The sequence below is a fragment of the Camelus bactrianus genome, chromosome 10 (genome assembly GCF_048773025.1).
Source record: "Camelus bactrianus isolate YW-2024 breed Bactrian camel chromosome 10, ASM4877302v1, whole genome shotgun sequence".
NCBI lineage: Eukaryota > Metazoa > Chordata > Mammalia > Artiodactyla > Camelidae > Camelus > Camelus bactrianus.
Genome location: NC_133548.1, coordinates 62,958,328 through 62,982,076, shown reverse-complemented (window position 1 = coordinate 62,982,076; position 23,749 = coordinate 62,958,328). Strand labels below are relative to the sequence as shown.

General features: G+C 41.4%; 1 protein-coding gene and 1 long non-coding RNA gene across 4 annotated transcripts in view; one reads left to right on the top strand and one right to left on the bottom strand.

Moving 5' to 3' along the window:
- SLC36A4 (solute carrier family 36 member 4) overlaps positions 1-4,420 on the top strand; it is a 46,073-nt gene extending 41,653 nt beyond the window's left edge. For 2 of the 3 annotated variants that reach the window (XM_074372845.1, XM_045508979.2), the window contains one exon: positions 72-4,420. In XM_074372845.1, the coding sequence (XP_074228946.1) occupies positions 72-379 (308 nt within the window). In that variant the 3' untranslated portion in view covers positions 380-4,420. The remainder of the gene's footprint in view (positions 1-71) is intronic. The other variant, XM_074372846.1, reaches the window with a different exon arrangement.
- On the bottom strand, positions 2,830-20,123 carry LOC105083507 (uncharacterized). Its single transcript, XR_836616.3, has 3 exons — positions 20,022-20,123; positions 10,608-10,804; positions 2,830-2,966 (listed from the first exon to the last, which is right to left on the bottom strand). It is a non-coding gene; the product is annotated as an uncharacterized LOC105083507 (long non-coding RNA).
- Positions 20,124-23,749: the final 3,626 nt, after the last annotated feature.

Sequence of the window (23,749 nt, the reverse complement as noted above, 5' to 3'; positions counted from 1 at the left end):
TACTATTCATGAAAGTATTAAATGTTTACATAAGAGAAATTTGCATTTGCATTTGCATTTGCATTTTCTAGGTGCTGGTGCAATTCTGATTCCTCGCTTAGACATTGTGATTTCCTTCGTCGGAGCCGTGAGCAGCAGCACGTTGGCCCTGATCCTGCCGCCTTTGGTGGAAATTCTTACATTTTCTAAGGAGCACTACAATATATGGATGATCCTGAAAAACATTTCTATCGCCTTCACTGGAGTTGTTGGTTTCTTGTTAGGTACATACGTAACTGTGGAAGAAATTATTTATCCTACTCCCAAAGTGACAGCTGGCACTCCACAAAATCCCTCACTAAATTTGAATTCAACATGCTTTACATCTGGTTTGAAATAGTAGTAGCAGAACTGTGAGTCTTCAACTTTTGTTTCTAGTCTGAAAATGATTAAAATAAGAACTAGTAGAATACATTGCCACATACTTATAAATAGAACCAAACCGTTTTCTTTTGGCAGCAGATTGATACTTTGGCAGTAAATTGTACTTCTTTACCAGTGCTGATAAACTACAACAGATTCTTGGTTTTAAGTATTACCGGCAATTTAAAAAAGCTTAGTTTTGAAAGTGTAAAAAATTAAAATGTTAAAAAGTTAAAGAGTAAAAATACTTCTGTTATTCTTCATTCAATGAGAAATATTTTAACCAAGATTCTCTCTTTTACCCCCATGTTACTCTCTTGCCACCCAGTAGAGGGGAGAACAGGGTTTCAACAATAAGAGAATTAAAGAAAGATATAGGTAACTAAAATCTGACCATCCCGGTGAATTTCAAAGTATACTTTGTGTGTAATGGAAAAATATGTCGATTATGTTTTTATTAGAGAGCCAAATACTTACGTTTAGCCCCTGGAAATTTAGAAAACTCTCATTAGCCATAATGTAAGCATCAGAAGATCCCCCAAACCAGTGTTACATTTGCACTACTCTGTGATAGTAGCTGATCTTCATAATGAAAACTAGGAGGCACTGTGCACAGTTCTGACTTAGTGTTTCAACCAAATTTGAAAGAGACCTGAAAAGTTATCCAATACAATTTCCTTTTTTTTTTCTTTTTTTACCTGATGAAATCGATACCCAGGACTGTTAAGTAACTTGGTCAAGACCACTCAGCCTTGAGCTCAAGAGAACCTGATCTTTTGATTCGCAGTCCAGGATGTTTTGTCTTTCCCATCACATTCAAGAGAAAGAATAAGTTACGTTCAGTTTAACCTTAGTGTTGAGTCTATGTAATTACATTTTCATACTTTGAAAGTCATGATGTTTGACGAGTGCACGTGACCCAAGCAGAAAGTCGGGGAGCTCTTTAAGAAGCCTGCGCTACAGCCGTTTAAGCCTCAACCTGGGAAAGAAGCGATGCTCTTTGAAGTAGAATAGAAACCACCCGCTGGCTTAACTGCCGGCTGGGAGAGGGTGCTCAGCTGTCCTGTTTGTGGCTCGAGCTCCCCTTACCGTTTCTTCATTTCTAGCCTTGTAGGCACTGTCTTTTCCTAAAGGCAGAAAACAGAGCTGACAAGATGCAGGATTTGTGCTTTCTTGCCAGCCTGTGGCTTTTCTTACCACAGCCTTTTACTCATCTGAGTGGGCAGAATAAGAGGCTCAGGCCTGGGGAAGACCGAGATGATAATGATCTCTCTACTAGATACTGAGACGCTCCAGGCTTCTTCCAGAGAAATACTTTCAGCTCCTCCATCCTCTTCAAGCCCAGTTATTGACCATATCAAATAATCTCAGTGAGCATGGAGGATGAAATGGTTAAGTTTAAAACTGAGAATTCTGATTTTTTTTTTTAAATTCGTCCTTTCACACTCATTGTGCTTTTTAGTCAGGCTGGTGTGCTCTAACTTCTAATACTACAAAGTGCCACCCAGATCACTGTAGGGGGTATAGTCTATATTTTTATATGTAAATGTTAACTTAGCTCAAGTATTTTTTGCTGAACATTACTAACAAGTCATCAAGTACAATCCTAAAGATATATCAGAAGCTTTATTTTGGTACAAATTCATAAGAATCAAAACTTTTTTAAAATGCTTGCATTAGGTATCACGAATAATTGTGATGTTTTTTATGTCAAATCTGTTACGTTGAGCCTTCAGTCATAGTGGGAAATGCGGCAGAAGTTATAGGAAAAGTAACCGCCGTTTAAAATGTTTATATAGTCTTGAAGCTAAGAGTAAATTAGGTGTTTTTTTAAAAAAAAATGTATAACTTGGCATAAAGTGACTTAAAAACCATTATTTAATAGAAAGCACTGTTAGGTGTTTGTCAACTGTCTTCAGGTAATATTTCTCGTCTGTGTGTGAAATTTTATTTTTATACTTTGACCTTTGTTTATATTCCTTATGGAATGCATCAAATTCAGTGAAATTTCAAATAGTTGATCATAGCAATATATAAATTTTAAATTCAGTGAACAAGTGTTGAGTATATTATCAACCAGGCTTCCTTATGCACTGAGTGCTGAACTGGCATCCAGTACGCAGTTCACTAAATTATCAGTACTTAAACACAGAGGAAACTTGAAATGCAGGAAGGAAGAGGGGTTGAGAAGGGAAAGAGTAATTTTAATTCTTAACAAGAAACACTATGTACAGATAAGTATAAATGCACTCTTATTTAAGAATTTTTGATGATGTATTTTATTTGCAAAAAGAATGGGCACTATTTTTCCTCTGAAAATTTAGTTTTAATGAGTCATAACATTTTCTGAAGATTCTTGGAGAAGATGAAGATATTTTGATTAAACCAGCTGTCGACTTTATTTTGGGGCCTGGAAAGATGAGAGTGGTTGCACCTGTCAAATTTTGTATCCAGCATCTTTGGTCCATTCCACGGCTGAAATGACTTCAGCGTTTCTCCTGCCACCTCAGTGATGTACCCTCTTCTCTGAAAGCTAGTCAGGTGCCTAAGAGCCTCTTCTGCTCCTGGAGTGGAAGAGAGAGAGGATGGCTTTATTTACCTCTGATGACCTCTGAGCTAAGTCAGTCACCACTGTTCCCTTACAGCCAAAGGGGTTCCACCAATTTCAGAGTCAACTTGTCAAAACACTGGTTCTTAGACATTGTTTGTTTGTTTGTTTTTTAATCAGAGGATCTTCTTTTCCCCACATGGCTAGATTTCTCTACAGTTGAATAAATAAGAACAAATTTTTTCTTACTTAAAGACCAAGTTGTATGGCGTTGACAAAATGAAAAAAGTACTGTATTAGCAAATGCCATGTTATGTTTTATGTGCCCTCTGGATTCTCCTTTATTAAAACAATTTCTGTCTCCTGTCTAGGTGATGCACCTAACATTTTTATAAGCATTTTATGCAGTTTGCATGTTGTAAATGTCCTAACATGGCCTAATTTCATTCAGTATTTTCACAATAGTTACAGAAAAGCTCTTTAACTGCAAAGTGGTGCCCCAATATTAATTGAGATGTTAAAGTTCTACATTAGTGCCATTTCCAGCTGTGGCAAGGCACAGGCCTGGCTCCAGCTCACCTGTAGCTCCTCTCCTGGAGCTAACATGTGGCAGATGGCAGAATTAGCATGAGTGGTGCGTTTTTTTCTTACTGATACATGTACCCACGCCTTTCTTCACTTAGAATGGAGAAGAGACTTAATAGAGCTAATGGAAATGATAAATACAATTACTTAAATGATACCAATGGCTCAATGAATGTTTTCTGTTGAGGAATAAAATAATTTGGTAAAAATATGGACCACTGATACTATAAAATGAGCTCTTAAAAAATGAGTATTTTAATCTTTTTAGCTCAACTAGCTTCCCCTTCATAAGAAAACTTGAGAGACTTTGATCCAAAAGGCATCACAAGGTGCTTCCTAACATTAAATGGCTGACTATAACAGTCAATATTTTGGCAGTAGGATTAACCAATCTTATTTATGCCCACTGAGCTGAACAGCTGTCTAAAAGTGGTTGGTTTTGACCTAGGAGATAAGAGAACAGCTTCAGAAATGCGATTTACTGCCCTATGATAAAATGAAGTGACAAATCCCTCGTTCTTAAAATTTTATATTAAGGTCACCTAGTTCTTATGTATACATGTACACACACAACACTACTGTGTGAGTTAGATACTGGTACTAATTTACTATTTAAATTGGGTCCAGAAAGATGATGTATTGAAAAATCATTCTGAAAATTATTCCATTAGAGTTTTCGTGATAACAAATAGGAAAATACATGCTTATACCATGAATAAATTAAGCTGTGGGTTTTTGTTTTTCAAAATGATGTTTGTCTGAATGAAAACTAAATATCTGCACTTGAGTCTGTTCTTTTTCTTTTAACTTATTTTTCTTTATTATATGAAAAAAGTCTTAAAGTACTGTAACTGAATTTTCAATAAAATATTATTTTGCTTGCAAGTGCCTTTTTAAATACATTTGTCTTTCATAAGGTTAAATGACAGTGACAAAGGTCATAAGCTGAAAAGGGCACAAGTATGCTATTCTCATGACAGCATTTTAGCCAGTCTTTGCGGTTAATTCTTTGTCATGTGACCTTCAACCTTGGAAGTTTATATTATGCACCTCTAAGGTTTAAGAGCAGAGGTTGACTAAAAATGAAAGGTTATACTCTAACCATGGCGTGAACTTCCTCCAGAGTGCGTGCAGGAAGGGCAGTCTGCATCTGCTGCATCTGTGCGTCCATTTACCCCTCTTAAGGTCAGGAGTGTGTAAACGGCACACCAGTACACTTTGCCTGTATTATGCCAACCCCAAATCAAAGGCCGTCAGGGTATTGATACCTTTACGTCAATAAGCCTGCCCTTGTGAACCTAACGTAAGGATATACCGTAGTTGATCAGAAGAGAAAGACTATCCCTACAGGTGCATTGGCAACATTATGTTTAATAGTGAAAAACTGAAAACAACCTAAATGTTCAACAATGGGGACATCATGAATTACTATTATCTTGGCCTAGACTACAATGAGGATCTTATTATATACTGATGTTACACTGACGATTAGTAATTTGATAAAGAATAAATGCATAAAACTAATTTTTAAGTGTAGCTCTGTAAAAAATACACTTTTGGACCAAGGCAAGGACATATGCAGAGAGAGGAACCACAGGGCTAGGAAAAAGAGGGGTTTTACTATTTCTAAGTGAGTAGTCAAGAGAAGGCTGGGAGAGAAAGAGAAATAGGGTTTAGAGAGGGGAACAGGGAGTTTATAAAGCTTTAGTAGTAGTAGTACATGCCCTTGGCAAGCAGCAGGAGGAACATAAAGACCAAAAACAACCAACCAAACAGAAAAGTACACAGTGGGGATAGGACTGGGTACTGACATAGAGATGCAAATACATTGAAAAGCCGTATGGAATACTTGCTGGAGGGAAAAAAATTAGCTAGTGGTTACCGGTGGGGGGAGGGGATGGAGGAAGGGCATATAGAGATAAGGGATTAAGAGGTACAAACTATTAAGTGTAAATTAAGTGTAAAATAAGCTACAAGGATATGTTCAAAAGCATGGGGAATATAGCCAATATTTTATAATAACTGTAAATGGAGTATAATCTTTAAAAATTTTGAATCACTTAATTGCACACTTAAATAAATTATAAATATTTTACCTAAACTATACTTCAATTAAAAATTTTAAAATATTAAAAAAAAACACTGATGGAAATTGCATTTCAGTGACAGAAGATGCTCATCAAACCATCATGCCTGCAACGTTTCACTTTTCAGCCGGTGCAGTACAGTATGTATATGAAGGAGGTACTTGGTAACTTAGTGTTACCGTAATACAGAAAGCCACAGGAGAAGAGATGTTTTAGTCAAAAGTTATTTTGGAGCCATGATACAGACTGGTGATGTATTGTGTTCAACTCTGACAGAGGCCCAGATTCTTACAAGATTAGAAGGATAGCCCCTCAGTGGAAATCCACATACTGCCTGGTTTTCAAAGGTTAATTAGCAGTCTATGGTAATGATGCCTCCTGATTGCAAATGTATGTTAAAGGAAACCGTGAAAATTGTAATTACCATCAACTTGGAGCTATTGAGTGAACATCTTTTCAGCATGTTCTGCCAAGAAATGGACAGTGAAGACAAAACACTGCTTTTCCCTACTGATGAATGCTGGCTGGCAGAGAGAAGTGTGCTCCTAGAAGCTGTGAAGTAAGGGATGGGGACATTCCGTCATGACGTTAATAATGCCAATAAAGACCATTTCTATCATTTCTAATGCATGGTGCATCTCAGCAATATCTCTGATTATCTTGACAATCCTGAACTTATTACTCACTGCAGGATGAACTATTGCCAATTTTCCATGGTAAGGATGAGGTGTCAGGATGAAAATAAGACAAAACAAGCTATGGTACGAATGCCTCAGTCACTAGGAATTTGACTCATTCGCAATAGTTGATGATTTTTGTTCTCATTAGAGAAAACAAAACAATGAAATCTTGTATATGTTTAAAAGCAAGATACAGCAATTGGGGCGGGGGGCAGTATGTGTTGGAGGCACAGCTCAGTGGCAGAGCACATGCCCATGCACGAGGTCCTGGGTTCAACCCCCAGTACCTCCATCAACTACATAAATAACCAACCCTAATTACTTTCCCTGCCCCCACCAAGAAAGCTGCAGCAATAAAATATGAAGAATTGCTCTGTAGAGCACAATGCAGTCAAAGAGTGATTAAGAATTTGCCACTACCCCCAAGTAAATCCAATCAAACTGCCAGGTTTCAATTTGATTGTGGACTTAGAGTCTGAAGGTACTACTCATTAAGTCTCTCTATTAATTCTGGGTCCATGTTTGACCTGAATATCCAGAGTTATCAGCCATCAAACACTTGTTGACATTCCCAATCATCTATAATTGTAATTTTAACCCTCTAATTTAGCAGTAAATGAGGCAGGAACGAAACATACTGCAAGTAGAACCTAATGCTTGAATTGAGCCAAAAGCTTAGTGAGAGGTTAGCAATGAGATCAGCCCTCTTCCACTGACATAGGACAATTTTTCTTACCATTTATATTATGTTCCATTTTTATAATTTAAAAATAAATAAATAAACCTAATTATCTCCTCCTCAAAACAAAAAATAAAAAAATAAACAACACCTGCTCTGTAATGCATGGTGCAGACCAGCCTCTGACGAGGTCTGTTTTAGTCCGTGTGGGGCCTTTGGCATCCTTCCAACAAAACAAAACCACATTGTCACCTCTGAATTTTCAAGAGGACATATCCAAAGAAGATAAAAATGGATGCTTGCAGGCTCCCAGACTTCTCACTAAAGTGGTATTAGGGAGATTGGACCGTACTTCAAATGTATTCCCCCAGCAGCGATCTCATTAATATGCTGGGGGTTCAAGGTAAACACTCTCTAGGGCAACCGTCCTCAATACATTGTATTTACTGTCTGATAACCTCACCCGCAGTGGGAAACTAACGCTTCCCACTTATGATGAAGGTGGTGAACATAATCACCACAAAGATCTGTGGGAATGCCTTTAAAATGCCAAACGTCGCACATCTCAGGAAAGTTATCTGTCACTTCCAGCACTGTCTGCTCCCACACTACCCCACAGTCCGCGAGTCCCTGCTGCAGCTTTAGGGGCTTCCAGGGGTGAGTGGGCTGGTCTTAGCAGAGGTGCGCTAAAGCACAAATACTAGTTCCCATCACTCCTTGAGAGCAGGGCAGAAAAACACGTCCATCAGAGTGAAGGCAATTTGGCCTTTTTCAGGTAAACATTATGGTTTTTAGTATCTGCAAAAGGATCGTAATTCACCTGTGGGTGTATTTCATCTTACTCCTGAAAGTAACATAAACTCATGCGGTCAGAATGGGGCACCAGCTCACCGACTTTGAACTGTGGTGTAAGCAGGTAGCACGCACGCAAACCTCTATGCCCCAAAGGACCCCTGGGTTCCCGAGGCAGGAGTCAACCACGCATCCGGAAGGGAGACTCTCTACAGACTGTGACTGACCATGCTCCTAGTGTCCAGCACCTCACAGGGTGCTCCAGTCACAGCACTGTGCTCGCTCCTCTGCAGCAGGCGAGGCAGCCATGGAAGAAAACAAGCGTTAAATTCACAGGCCGCTCTGGCTGCAGTGACCGCTGCTCCCACCACAGCAGGCAGGGCACGTGGAGACGTCCTACGGTGCACTGGAAACCCCAGCACTTGCTGACTAGGATGCCCAGGTCCCAGGCAGAGGTGGCCATCGGAGGGAGTCACAAAGTCAGCACGCGTGTATTAACAGTTAAGGCTCCTCGGCTGCACACACAGAATAACAGACGACAGTGTGCATCCCAAGAGCATCACACCAACTGCATACATATTTGAAAAGATACAGTCGAGTCGTCTGAGCAACGCCTTTACAGAATACCAGCCCTATTCAGAAGCTGTGCATTCTTCTTTGAGCGATGCCCTAGCTCCATAGATCAAACCACTTAATCTCCTCGTCCCGGGTAAAAGCTCTTCTCTGTCAGCTGGAGCCATCTGATGGAGCTCTAATATGTCAGAGCTATTGTGGACCTACATATTTTTGATTCTGAAACATTTTCTTGAAATGGGGGACCTGTCCCCTCTTCCCCAGGGAGCCCAAGGCTCAGAGTGGCCTCTTACCATGTGATAGTGTGCTGTAATGCACTCACCCTAAGACTTGAATTGTGGGAGATAAACACTCTCGAGAAGCAGCACTAATAAATTAGTTTACATATTATTAAAATTGGTTCCCAAGTTTCCCCTCGAACTTATTCTGAACATGTGTGCTGCATAATTTAATATGAAGTGTATAGCTTGGGGTCTTATATACATACTGAGTATTTGTGGGGTGGGGTCCAAAAACAGATAAATACTCTCATGAGAGTCCTCCACTAATTCCATAGCAAAGCCTCACATTCGTATTTCTTTGAGGAAACACATCAGAAGCTCTGACCACTTGGGGTCTTTTGCTGAAAACTGGTCTGTGTGGGATTGTCTGCCATTGTGCCACTCTGAAAAAGTGAGGGGGCGGGGAGAAACAGTGTAGACTACTTCTCACGCTATGATGATGGACAGCTGCTAGAAAAATGTGTTTGCAATTACACTGGGTGTTTACCCTTCTAAGTTACATGGCATTGGCCACAGATATGAGTCAACACAGAAACATCCTCATGTTTGTCATTTTGTTATAACGATCAGCCTATATAAGTGTAAAAACCCATTGAGGGCACGGCTGACTGCCCCCAGAAACAAGGTGTTTGCATTCACCAGGGTCACATCATGGCCACATCAGAATGGTCCTCAAACAATTCCCCACCTCTCAGCTGAGCTCCCGACCTGGAGCACCAGCAGCATCTTACTTTCCTCTGGGAGTTGTGTAAGAGCTGCAGCAAAAAATATGTGTGAGCCTCCAAGGGATTCAGACCCGCAAGGTGCTGAACATGATAATGAATGACCCGAGTACAAAGAACAGGTTTTACATTCCTATGTGCCCTTTCCCTCTGATTCTGACCGCCATCATGTTGTCCACGTCAACCTATCACCAGTAAACCCATGTTACTCTGCAGCAGGGACCCCCACAGCCCGCTGGACTTGCATCAGGACTTGTTCACGCTTGAAAACTAAAGCTGGACGTAAGCCTCTAGGTTCAGCTCTGCCAACGAGCCTCTGAAAACCCCTGATGGCTTCTGCAAAAGATAGTGTCTGGTTTAGACTCCCGAAATGGAATTTTGTGGTCAGAATCAACACGATGAAAAATTTCACATAGAAATTCTCAGTTTCTTAAAAAATTACTTTTCAACCTCTGCATCATTCTTCTTGGCCACTTTGGACTCACTATCACAGCTCCTGAATGTTCTCAGAGTCCCTGTGTTTCAGATGCTTTGTGTGTTGGGGGGACTGCACAGAACATGTCCCCGCTGTATGTCAGGAAAGCTGGCCAACCCCTTGGCAGTTTGGTGCCGCTGCAGGCTGTATCACAGGCTGAGGAATGATCTGTGTGGTTCAGAGATACCTTCTCTGCTCCAGGCTCTCTGGTAGCAAAAAATAAAATACAGTAGCCAGCAGGTCTGCCTCAACCAGACCCTCAGGGCTATTGGACACATGCCCCTCGAACACTGTCCCTTTAACATCATCTGCCATAGTCTTAACAATCTGGGTTTCTCACTTCAATGTTGCTATTGTAAGCATCTAAGTATGTCAATCAGGATGGACTATAGCCTGGCTATTTTAACCCCACAGTGGCTTTTTTCCTTTCAGCTATACTACACCAATATTATAATCTACATACATACAAAATATATGTACATATTATATACTTATTTGTAATATTAAAAATTCCAGTAACACATGCCTGTATCACAATTTCCAACTCTTAGCAAGCTTTTCACTTGGGTATTTCTGTGCATCTAAGGAAAAGGTAGCGGTGGTATTTGCAGCTCTTTTATTGCAGCTTCTCTCATATTCATACAACAATCATCACCATGATATAGAAGACAGGGATTTGTGTCCAAAAAACCCCCACCACGTTTTCTTAAAAATGTATATATACACAACCAATTTTAAACATACTTTCCTACTGGCCCGTAGAAAGAAAATGTTTTCGCTGACCTTGTGTGGTAGGTATAACTGGACACGTGGAGTGAGAAGGTACAGCAAACCAGTCTCCCATCATTTCTCATCATGCATCATTCAAGTGTGTGAGAACTGCCCGTATTCACTCTCAAAATGATTGCTTCAGGTGGCTTGCAGGTGAGACTCAGGGACCAATCAGGGTGACCTAATGGGATTATCAGTGTGAACACAGCCTGCAATGTGGAGAGAAAAGGAGTGGGCTCAGATTACCCCTTGGTTTTTGTTCATGAAGGCAAAAATTAAGCACACATGGAGAGACACATCTTTCCTTCCAAAAACCAGGTTAGTTACTATACAGACCATCTATATCTTTGGATTCTTCTATCATGACCTGAGGAGTGAAGGAAGCATTTGAGCCATTTCAAGCCAACAAAGTGTCCTTCATTCTAATGTCCCCAGATAAGATCAACAGGGGTCTGTTTGCTTCAGCTGTCTTTCTGGAGACTTGAATCCTACCGGAGTTACCCTGTAGGTCCAGAGATACCCCATTCAGAAAGCTTCTTTCTTACACACTGTCAGGGAGATCAACATTGTGCCATCCGGAGGCTGACCAGAACCAGGGAGTGTTTGACTCTACCCCCTCCCCTTTTAGTATAAAAGAAGCCTAAATTCTAAGTCAGGCAAGATGATTCTTTGGAACACTAGTCCACCATCTTCTTGGTCTGAATAAACTCACTCTTCTCTGCCCCAACAACTCATCCCTTGATTTATTGGCCTGCCATGCCAAGAGTACAATCTTGGACTTGGTAACACTTTCCCCTCCAAGATCATTGTCTAAAATGAGTGATACATATGCTGATGGAATGTCTTGTTTTGTTTCAGGTATCATTCTCTCCCTTTTTTGCTTGTATTGTTTGTTTTATGAGGCGGAGGTAATGAGGTTTCTTCACTGATTTCTGCTTGGACAAGGTACTGGGGACTGAACCCAGGACCTCTTGGGTGTTGAGCATGCACTCTACTACTTGAGCTATACCCTTCCCCCTCTCTCTCTTTTTTGAAATTTAAAAATGCTTTAATGGTATAGGAATGGGGGAGTGGATTTTTGTATTGTCAGCAATCACCAGAATCGTCAAAGGTCAGTGGTGAGAATTTTTGAGTCTGACTTTGGGAGAATTTTATACTTAAAAAAAAATACAATTTATTTTCTATATGATAATTTATTTTAAAATACTTTAGTATTAACAATGTGGTATAAATCTACATGCAGGTTAACCTTATATTATTCAGAAAGATTTGTTTAAGGGACTGTCACTCAGCCCAAGAGCCCAACAGCTCCACCCTCTCCGCCACTGCCCTGGGGAGAACATTTTCAGCAACTGGGCGGCTGGTGAGCCTGATTCCTTCTCCCGGCTTTTCAGCATAGCTGGTTGCTGGGTTACACATCTTCTGGTGCTTGAAGGCAGCTGTTCTCATTAGTTGTTACTAGCTGTGAATGGTCCCTGCGTGCTTATACCCTGGTAATAAAAGAGAAGTCACTTCATGTTTCCAAAGGAAATAGGTACCTTCCTATTTCCTATAGGTTCAGTTCATAGGGCAACAAAGCATTTTTCAGAACAGATAACTCTTCCACAATTCAATAGGCCTGGCACACCACAATGGGGCTCTGCACGTGGCCTCTGTGCCCAGAGAGAAAAGAAATGTTCAACTGCGTTGTGGGCTTTCCCAGTCACTAACCATTTTAATTATCTTTAGAATAATGGCGACTCCAGATCTGTTCTCTCCAGCCAGGAACTTTCACCTGAGCTCCAGACGGACAGATCCATCCAGCTGTCTACTGTCTCCAGTGTCCCACACACGTTCATTGTTCCCTCCCCAAAGCTGGTCCCTTGCTGCTGTTCCTTCTCCCCTATCTCTGTACCACACAGCACATCTTTACATCAGCCACCATCCAGAACCCCGTGTGTGTGTCCACATTACTTAAATGTGAATGGTTTAATTCAACAGAATTTTGCTTTTCATTCACAGTGGGGGAGTGTGTTTTCATTCTGTCAGGCTTTTGCACACGTGGCTTTCAAGGTCACTCTGGGCACGGCCACCCAGGCAGCCGACCAGGGCAGACAGAGTAGATTTGGCCTGCAGCCTGTAGTTTGCTGACCCTTGCTTGAGAATGTCAGCTCCAAAGATCACAAGCTTTTCCTGTCTTGTTCGTATTTCCTGTGCACTCAAACATACTTGACCTTCTTGGGGAAGATAGAAACTTCATATTGTGTCTGAACTGAAATCTGCCAGGAGGACTTTTTATTTCAGTCATCAGAGACGTGTAGAATAAGGAGGTAACACTGCACATCCTCCCAACTGGCAAAAGTGAAACCTCTTGCCCTACCAAACGGTGAGCAGGAGAGGAAGTACACCTCCTACCGCTTTGAAAACCAACGGAGTGTTAGTAAATGTGAAGATGGTGCACTCCTAGGAGTATTCTCGAGCAAAACATGCCCCAGGATACATGGCTCTTTGTGGCATAAAAGAACACACACAGTATGATTCCTTTATATCAAATTCAAAAACAGGTAAAACTAAACAATGCGATTCAGGTTATATACATTGGTCATAAAATGATAAAGAAAAGCAAGGAAATGATTATGATGCAATTCAGGGTAGTGATTAGGTCTTTGGGTGGAGAGGTTCGTGATGGAGAAGGGTCACAAGGGGGCTTCTGGGGTATGGACAGTATTCTCTTTCTTGACTAGAATGGTAGATAAATGAGTATTTGCTTTGTAATTATCACTAAATCTCCTTACATGCCTTGTGCACTATTTGTATACGTCACAGTTCACAACTGGGAAAGAAGCAGAGCATGCAGCATTCTATTTTATCATTTGTTTGTTTTTAATTATTTTTACTGGTTTATAACATTATTAAGTTTCATGTATACAATATTATATTTCGACTTCTGTAGACACTACAGCATGCTCACCACCTGAAGTTTAGTTTCCATCCGTCGCTGCACTGCTGATCCCTTCAACCATTTCGTCCTCCCCCCCACGCCCTTCCCATCTGGTAACCACTATTCTGTTCTCTGTATCTGCGTGTTTGTTTTTTGTTTGGCTGGTTTTTTTCATTTATTTATTTTTGTTGTTTTTTGGACTTTTTTTCTTTTTTATTGATATATAGTTGATTTACAACATTGTGTTAGTTTCTGATGTACAGCATAGTGTTTCCATCACACACACACACACATATATATTTTCGTTTTCGTTATAGGTTATTACAAGATACTGAATATAGATCCCAATGCTGTAGGACCTTGTATATCTATTTTATATATAGCTGTAGTTGTATATTGTTTTTTGTTTGCTTTTGTCTTATATTCCACATATGAGTGAGACCACATGGTATTTGTTTTTTAAGTAAGACCTGTGTTGTTCTTGCCTAACCCCCTAACAGTGCTCCTTTCTCGTTCTGCTTCTATGAGCACCTGAATGCAAATATTCCCTGACTTTCTCTTTCTCATTTGCTGAGAAGGGCAATAAATACCTTAACACTTGGATTCTCCAAATGCTTACTTCAACAAAATTATTTTCTCTATGAAATATCATAGTAACGTAGTTTCTTTTAATATTTTAAAAGTCTGATTTAAGTTTGAGCCAATCATTGAATTCCACATATAGCAGGTGCTCAAATTTTTCAGACGAATGCATATCCCGTGCATGCAATTATTTTCAGTATGAAAAATCTACCTCTTTTTTTCTTCCTTGATTTTAAGTTACACTGGAAGCTTCTGTGGGGACTTGCAAACATTGTTGACAGTATAAGAAACCAGAGTTGAATTAATTCCATTTTTTTATAAAGAGGAAGAAAATGGATTTTGCAAGCCTCTGACAGCTAAGGATGAGGTTAATTCGAAGCAAGATTCTGGGAAGGGTGAGCATATAGATTTGATTTTAGTACTCTTAAGAAACAGAATGTGAATATTTTCTTGTAGAACTAAATAGTAGGCAAAGATTTTTTCCTGCTGAGTAACCAGCATGAGCTTTTTTTCCCCAATTTTTGGTAAGAATTATATAACGTACTGTCTCAAATTTTGCTGTGAGCTGCTAGGAAACAGCTTCAGGCTCTCCTGTATGCAAACCTTCACAGTCTGCACAACTGGACTCTATTTTCTGCCCGTGGTCAGTCTCCCTGTTCTGATTTAAAACCCTTTGGTCTTGCTTTATAGCGCTTATTTGTGCTTTACTGTTGTACTGTGTGTTTCCCTTATGACACATTCAGATGCTTAGGGAACAAGAGAGAGACAGCAGGAAGAGGGAGGAGGTGAGAAAGGAGACCAGGGAAAGCAGACTTGGAAGAGAACACCATGAGCATAGGGTCCAGCATGGTTTCCTTAAGCAACAAGTCATGGTGGACAAATCTAATTTCGTTCTTTAATAATAAAGAATTAGATCGGCTACATGGGTAAGGAAGGTAGGGAGCACAGGTACCTCTGTTCGGGCAGGGCCCTCCCTGACGTGCTGTGACACCTTTCTAGTCGGCATGGAGAAACATACAGTAACAGCAAAGCAGCAGGGAAATTCAGAATGCTCGCTCTTAAGCCAAGAAGGTGAGTTTCTGACTGGCAGAGATTGTGCTTGGGCCCAGGTCCTGGCCTCTCAGTATCTTCACCAGTGACTTGGGTAAAGACCTAACGAGCATCCTCATCAAAGTAGATCACAATGTGCACAAGGCATGGAGTGCAGTGTAGCACAGCCGGACGAGGCACGGGCTGGGAGCAAAGAGACGCTGGTTTCAAATTCTACCTCCGCCTTCGTGTTAAGAGTGTCATCTCTGGCAAGTTGCTGATGAGCCCTTTCATAACCTTTAAAATGAGGAGGTTAATAATACTTGCTTTTAGACTTATTATGAAAATTAAAGGCAGCATACACAGCACCCAGTGTAGAGTAGATATTCAATAAATGTTGAAAATATTTGACTGCATAATTAGGATCAGAAGAGATCAGGCAGACTGGAGAGGTGAATCAAATTTCATAAAATAACATGAGATGGTTTTATCTTATAATTCAGATTTGATTAAAAACTAATAAAAAAGTAAATACACAAAAACAACTTGCAAAAATCCAGGGAGAGGAAACTGGGCATAGCTCTCTCTACAAACCTGTCTGCACTGGACTCTGAGAGGTTCGCTTTGTGCAAGCCTTTTAGCCAAAGCAGATCCTGTAACAAAACCGGGAGTCAAAAAGCAAACTCCCCACGGGTCACCTGTGTGACCCGGCACCGCCCCAACCACACGAGCTGGTGGTGATTCTCCCCTGTGAGTCTCTGCCTGGCGACGTTCCGGCGGAGGAGCACATAGATCCTACCCCAGTCATTTACAGCCCCCAGGGCAGCAAACGAAAAGCATTTGCTAAGTTGCATCTCTCTCATTCACGTTTTCCTAAATCCATCTCACCACTGTTTTGAGCACATCCTGGGAAAGCTCTGGCCCTCCTTAGAATTCAGAAGTAGAACTTATTTTTGGTGGGGGACCAGAGATCTATTTGACGAATATTTCATCTGGAAAGGTTCATGACAGCTCTCAGTTCATAGAGAATAAAAATAATCTCTTGAACTTCTTTATTTGTGTCTGAAGAGGCCAGGAAGGTTAAGAGTTTCCCACACTAGCCCCTTCACCAGGTCTAAGGAGAAGCATAAAGGTGGCCTTTATTTTTTGGCCCCACTTATTCAACAGAATTTGGTGAGTTGCTACCACGTCAGGCACCACGTTAGGAACATAAAAATTGTCAGCGGAAATACTCAATAGCCACTCTATAATAGGAAGAAAAAAGAGTTTTATTTGAGCCAAACTGGGGAATATAGCCTGAGAGACGCAGATTTAAGAAGCACTTGGATTGTGTTCCACCAGACTACTAAAAGCTTATAAAAGCAAACCCCATAAAATTACACAAGTTGTTTGTCAAGAATTATAATTGGAGCTGGCAAGAAGTAAGGGTGCTTTTTAAGCAAGGATGGGTTGGGATATAAACGGCTGCATAGTTACCAAGGGAAATCTTGAGACAGTTAAGTTTGCAGCTGGCAGCTGCTAGCAGATATTGTTTTGAGAATGGCTGGTGGCGTCTTTGAGTCTGATAGAGTTCAGAAAATTCAGGTTCTCAGTAACACAGAAACATGTTTGAAACCATGTCCACAATGGCCACCCAGTTCCATTTTAAATGCCTGAACCACAGTTAACCCATTTTGACTTTGTTAATGCATTCTTTTCTTTAATGGTTAAAGCCGATGTACCATGCATGTTTAATAAGCCACAAACAGGCTGTTCTGGTTGGCCTGAAGTTCAAGTTAAACCATGTATAAGCCAGAATGACTTCCCCATAACTCAATATGTGAACATTTTTTTCCATCAAAATGAATAATTCTGTCTCGTGTTGGTCCCTTAACGGGCCACGCCCTATCATGCCAGTGGTCACAAGACACCCTATAAAACATCATCGCTCGTCCCTCAGTTCTGGCTCAACTTCCCCCAAGCAAATATTGCCACCATGCTCTGTGACAGGCAGTTCTGTGGAATCCCCAACCTGCTTGCTTATTTAACTCCTCAGCTGGTCTTGTATGATTTATATCCCAAACTGTTACCTTGGCTCTGACCCAGAAGCCGACACAAGGCTGCATCTGGTGATGGTCTCTCCACCCGACACCCTACCCCACAGGCAAGTCGAGACCAGGCCTGGGTCACTGCAGGCAGGCCAGCAGCTTCCCCCTGGGCCCTCACCGCCCAGGAAGGGAGACAGGGCAAACCCCAGTGGATCTGTCACCATGCAAGTCCCTCCAAACCAACCTTCCCATCCCACAGCCAGCACAGCTTGAAGGCTCCTCACAGACCCCCCAGAAACCCCAAGTGCTGAGCAGGTGAGCTCTCTGAATTCTCCGTGGGAAATAATCTATGCAAATGCACAGTGATTTAATGCCAGTGTGAACAGTGCTCCCAGGACCTGGAAGGTCTAGAAAATCTGTGGGACCCCTATTGCCTTCAACTGTTGCCTGATGGATGACAAGCCTGCACCTGCTTCAAAGCCAGCCCTGCCTCTGCTCTTGACATCCTACAGCTTGGCTGTGCAGCTAACAGAATGGTCCACACAGCTGGGTCCCCGGCTTCCAGGTGACTTCTGCCACGAGCAAGTCTCAGCACATATGCTCACGCTAGAATCAAGGAGCATTTTTCATAGGAACTCAAACTGTGACTGCATTTCACAGCCAGGAACTCTTCTTTTCTGCCATTAACCCATCTCAGCAAAAATGAGAGTGCTCTTCCCCACCAGAATGTTTCTACTGAGAGAAACTGCAGGGTGTAGCCAGAAGACCTCTGGACAAAGAAAAGAAAACTAAAATGTATTGAGCCCTTCCTGTTTTTCCAGTTCTTTTGTCTTCATCACAATTCAATTAGCTAAATATTTTTGTCTCCATTTTATTGATGAGGAAACTTCGAGACTTTGGATAACCTGCTCAATACCACGTGGATAATAAATGGCAAAGTCAGGATTTGCACCCGGGTCTACCTGGAAAGCTCACCCACCTTCTCCACCACCAGCCGCCTTTGAGTAGAGGTCCAACCCCAGCGCCATCACTTCCCTGCTGAGCCCAGTGTCTCCTCTCTCAGTACCTCACAGTACTTGTGATAATCAAATGTGAAGGCATTTGAACCACTCTGAAGCCCTCAGGCTGAATGAAAACCCATGAGGCCAGAGCTGTTGGCCCCAATGAGTCTGCATGTGCCCCCCCATCGCTAGAACCTGAGGTCACAGTTTAGAACTGAAAGGCAGGTTCCCCACGGGGTAGGCAAAGTGACGGACACTGTCAGAAGGTTCAGGCTTGGAGCCATCTCTACACAGGGACTGGAAGGAAGATGGACTCAGAGTCCATCTTGTCTCGGCACCTGGGCTAAGTAAAAGTGGGTAATACCTAGTGTGATTCAAGTATGACTATGAGCCTTGGGGTCACGTGTGGTTTTCTCCTTTCTGAGTAAGGGGAAAAGAGGGTCTGTACGCTTTGGGAGAGGGCATTGGCAGCAGTGGAAGCCAGTGGTACTGACAAGGGCAGTGGGCAAAACCAGGAGGAGCCTCTCACCTTCCTGTGCAGGGAATACAGTTGGTCAAGAGAGGGGACGCCAGGGTGAGGGACTTCCAGGAGCAGCTGCAGAGAGTGTGAGAGGAGGGGGAAACTACGGAACCCTGGGAGGGACTCCCAGAAAGGCATCTTTGAGACACAGCAGCATCCAGGGTAAGGGTACAGGAAGGACCTTTGTACTGGAATGTACGAACTAACCACAGAAAAGAAATTCAACTCATTATGGTTGGTTAGGTTTCATCTGTACGTTAAGTTGTTGGGGAAACAAAGCATCTTTCTTTCTAATCTCACCAAGATTCACATCATCTCTACAATTCATGAAGGAGGTTAACCTGATTTTTCTTGTGAGGGTACCAGCCAATTTGCATACAAGCACATGACACCAAAATGAAAACAGCGTCTCTATCATTTTAAATCAATGATAACCCTTCCCCCCCCCTTATAACAAGGTCAGTGCATATTCATGGGAGAAAATTAAAATACACAGACAAGCAAAAAGGAAATAAAATACTCATTCTCCCATCACCCAGAGATGGCTCCTGGGTGGAATCTTGCATGGAATTATCCTTCCACATGTATTTCTACACATATATTTTCTAGAAATAAGATCACGTTATCCTCGCTGATTTTTGTGCCCTTTTATTCACTCGACAGCAAGTTTTTAAAATATCAATAACTGTTCATCTTCAGTATCATTTTTGATGGTAGAATGGTATTCTATAGTATTGATGTAACTTGATGATTCTTCTATTGATTGAATATTTAGATATTTGACAATTGAATTTTTAATTGTGAGGGGTATGTTGAATATAGGCCTAAAAATATAAAAAATAGAATAAAAATATCCATGTCAAAATTGCGTTTTGGCGACTATGAAAAGGTAATCATAAAAATTCTTGCAGTTAAATCTTTGTGCTTATCTTTAATTACATCACCAGGATAAATTCTTGGAAGTTAACTACTGGCTCAAATTGTATGCATATTGACGCCCAAATTTTTATTTTTAAGATATTCAAATGTATGGAAGAACCAAAACAGTAGTACAATAAACATATAACCTTCATCAAAATTCATTTCGCCACATTTGCTTTATCTCTCTATATAATTTTGTATTGGAAAGTATTAAATATTGTAAGCATCATGACATTTCACCCTGTCGACTCCAATTTGCATCTTCTAAGAACAAAAGTCATTAATCTGCTTAATCACAACAGCATTATCTTACCCCCAAATTTTGACATTGATTCAAAAATGCTAACCCTATTTCCCCAATTATCCTCCACATATCCTGTTAGCTGTCACCCTCATTTCCAGGATGCAATGAAAAGTTATGTTTACCTTTGGTTGCCGTGTTCTTTTAGTCTCTTTTAATTTGGAATAATTCCTTTGCCTTTCATTTTCTTTCACAACATATTCATTATCTATTGCTGTATAATAAATTACCTGAAAACTTAGTGACTTAACTCTAAACACTTATTAACTCACATTTTCTGCGAGCTAGGAATTTGAGAATGGCTTAGCTGGGCAGTTCTGGTTTGGGGTCAGTCATAGGTCACCTGTGGCTGAAGTTATCTGAAGTCTGATTTGAGGCTGGGGGACCACTTCCAAGGTGGCTTACTCACATGGCTGAAAAGATGGTCTGGCTGTTGGCAAGAGGTCTCAGATCCTCCCCGCGTGGACCTCTCCAGAGGACTATTTATGTGTCTTTTTTACGATATGGTGATTAGCTTCCTCCAGAGCAACTGAGCAAGAGGAAACAAGGCAGAAGCCACAGTGTCTTTCATGACCTAGCCTGGGAAGACATACACATACAATTCTGCAATACCTTGTTAGTTACACAGGTCAGCCCTAGTCAACATGAGAGGGGATTACACAACAGCATGAACACCAAGAAGCTAGGATCATTGAGGGGCCCCCTGGACGGTGGCTATCTCACATGACATTGACATTTTCAAAAGTCCAGGCCAGCTATTTGTAGGATGCCACACGTTCTGGGTTTGTCTGATTGCTTTCTCCTTACTAGGTTCAGATGATGTGTATTTCCCATTGTGTTCCATCAGGAGGTGCATAATGCAGTTTGTTACTGGTCACTTGAAGTTTGGTTACATGGTTGAGGTAGTATGCGTGGCATGCACACTCAGTCTTTGATCCACTATCACTTTCTTGACCATCTCTCTTGGCCAAGCATCAAAATCACACATGCCAATGTCTAGGCTGATTTCTCCACCAACAAAAAAAAAAAAAAAAAAGAAAGAAAGAAAGAAAGAAAAGAAAAAGAAAAAACGGAACGTTTCATTGTATTTTTGTTACCTGACCAAACTTGGATCTGCTCACCCAATGTGCAGCAAAGCCAATCTACTGACACAGGGTTGTGGTGAAGGAAAGCACAGTGTTTATTTCAAGGCACCAAGCAAAGAGTATGGGCAGCAAATGCTCAAAAGACCCCAACTCCCAGATGGCTTTTGGGGAAGAGTTTTTAAAGGCAGGATGAGGGAGAAGTTCACAGGGTGCCTGATCAGCTCGTGGACATTCTTCTAATTGGTTGGTGGTGAGGTGACCAGGTGGTGTTTGGGGAGTCTCAATTATCAACCTTCTGGTTCCAACTGGTCTGGGATCTATGTGCTGGTGGTCAGCAGTTAACTTCTTCCACCTGGTGGGAGTTTTAGTATCTGCAAAGCAACTCAAGGATGTGGCTCAGGATATTATCTATAGTCCCTGAGGATGAACTTGACTTTGTTTGATGGCTAAGCTATTATTATTTTGTCTTGCTTGACTGTTTTTCTTTGTTTCTACATTTTCTCACTTCTCTGATTAAATTTGCTCTTTGGAACTTGGGGAAGGCCTGGGGGCTAAGACTTTTCTATAAACAAGAGGCAGGGAACACAGGGAGGAGAGGGCATCTGCCCCAGGAAGGCTCTGCAGGGTCCTGGTCTGTTTCATTTCTACACTACTGATCTTTAAGCAACAACCAGCTCTGTGAGTGTGTGTGTGTTGCGGGGAGGAGGGTGTTTGATGTTGATATTAATGGACTTTGAACTGAAGAGTGCCATTTCACTGGGGGAGAAATGAAGGGGCACACCAAGGAGGGAACTCCTTGAGGACAGAAACTCCATCTTATTTCCCTTTGTATTCTGATTGCTTCACACAATGTGAGACAAATACAGTAACAGGCACTTATAAACATGGTGACTGAATGCAAAACCAGGCAAAAAAGGAAAGAAACCAGGAGAAGCAGAGAGGCACTGTCTAATTTATAAAAATGTAGAAACCAAAAATATCACTTTCCACCAAAATAAATGATCAAGTCCCTGGGGTTCTTAGCCCCTCCCATTCCCCTCTCAGGGTAGTTTCAGGGCTTCTGTCCTGGCCATCCTCAGATCCTGCTGCCACAAGGACCCTGAATCTGGACAGTCCAAGTCTCCAGCCTCCCTGCTTCCTTAGAAAGCACACTGCATTCTAAACCCACTCTCCCTTTTCTCTATCATGACAATAAACTAGTCACATGGCATCTTGAGCCTTGCCCAACCACTTAGTCACTCCAGAAAGGAAGTAAAGTACCGAGTAATGATATTTTCCCAATGCTGAGAGCCATGGTGAACGGAATTGCCTGAGCTAATCTGAATGCACTTCTGTGTTCAGGATGATCCTCTCACATTCAATTCCATTTTCAATTCATTTTCTCCATGCCGTGTTGATTCATGAGACCTCCCTCTGTGTTGCATAAAACCATAGTAATGAGTCCCATGGTGAACAAAATAATTAAAATGATGGGTCTCGTTTTGTAATTGCCTTTTTTATTATAGAAAAAGAATATGGAAAAGCACCAGGCAGCATGGAGTTAAATGCTCCCTCTTCAAGCCTGCCTCAGTGAAAATGCCCTGACTCAGCTGAGCTGGGACAATGGAGAACAACCTGCTCAGATATTTTTTCCCCTCTGATCTATCCATATAAATATGGGAACTGAGAAGCCAGAACACCAGGAAGAAGAAAGAAAAAGGAAGGAGGGAGGGAGAGGGGTTTGCAGAGGCTCCTGTGGCTAGGCACCGTCATCCAGCTACCTCATCTGAGAGATGTGGGCTGAAGGACATTAATAACTTGCTCAAGATCACAGGTAGCCAGGAAGTGTCAGGTGGGAGTCTAGGGTCTCTTTGCAACCATAGCCAATGCCCTGTATATCACACCACCAATAGCATTACGCCTCTTTTCATAAATTGGGGTAAAAAGCCCTTCACCTCCAACCTTTTTTGGGCTTATCTCCTGTACCTCCACCTGCCCAACACAGTCATACACACCCTGAATTCCAGCCATTGTAGACGATTCTCCAAACACACCGCACACTTTAAAGTTATTGAAGGGTGTATATATCCAAAGGAAATGAAATGAGGACCTCAAAGAGATATCTGAATTCCCATGTCCATAGCATCATTATTCACAATAGCCAAGATATGGAAACAACCTAAATGTCTGCTGACAGATGAATGGATAAGGAAAATGTGGAATATATGCACAGTGGAATATTATCTAGCACTTAAAAAGAAGGAAGTCCTGCCATTTGCAACAACAGGGGTGAACCTGGAAGGCATTATGCTAAGTGAAATAAGCCAGACACAGAAAGACAATATTGCATGATCTCACTTATGTGTGATTAATCTAAATGTCAGATTCACAGAGCGGAGAATAGAATGGTGGTTACCAGGGATTACAGGGAAGAAGGAATGGGGAGATGTTGGTCACAAGATACAAAGTTTCAGTTATGCAAGATGGCTAAATTCTGGAGATCCAAGGTAGAGCTAGGTGACTATAGTTATCAATACCGTATTGCAGACGACATTTGTTAAGAGGGTACACCTTAGGTGTCCTTGATGCAAAAATAAAAATGGTAACAGTGAGAAATGGTAGATACTTTATTTAGTTCGACTGTGGTTATTTTCACACCATGTATATCTATATCAAAATACCAAACTGTACACCTTAAATATATACAATTTTGTCAATTACACTTCCGTTAAAACTGGGGAAAATTTATCTTACAATGTTTGACAGGTAATATAGATATATTAAAAAAA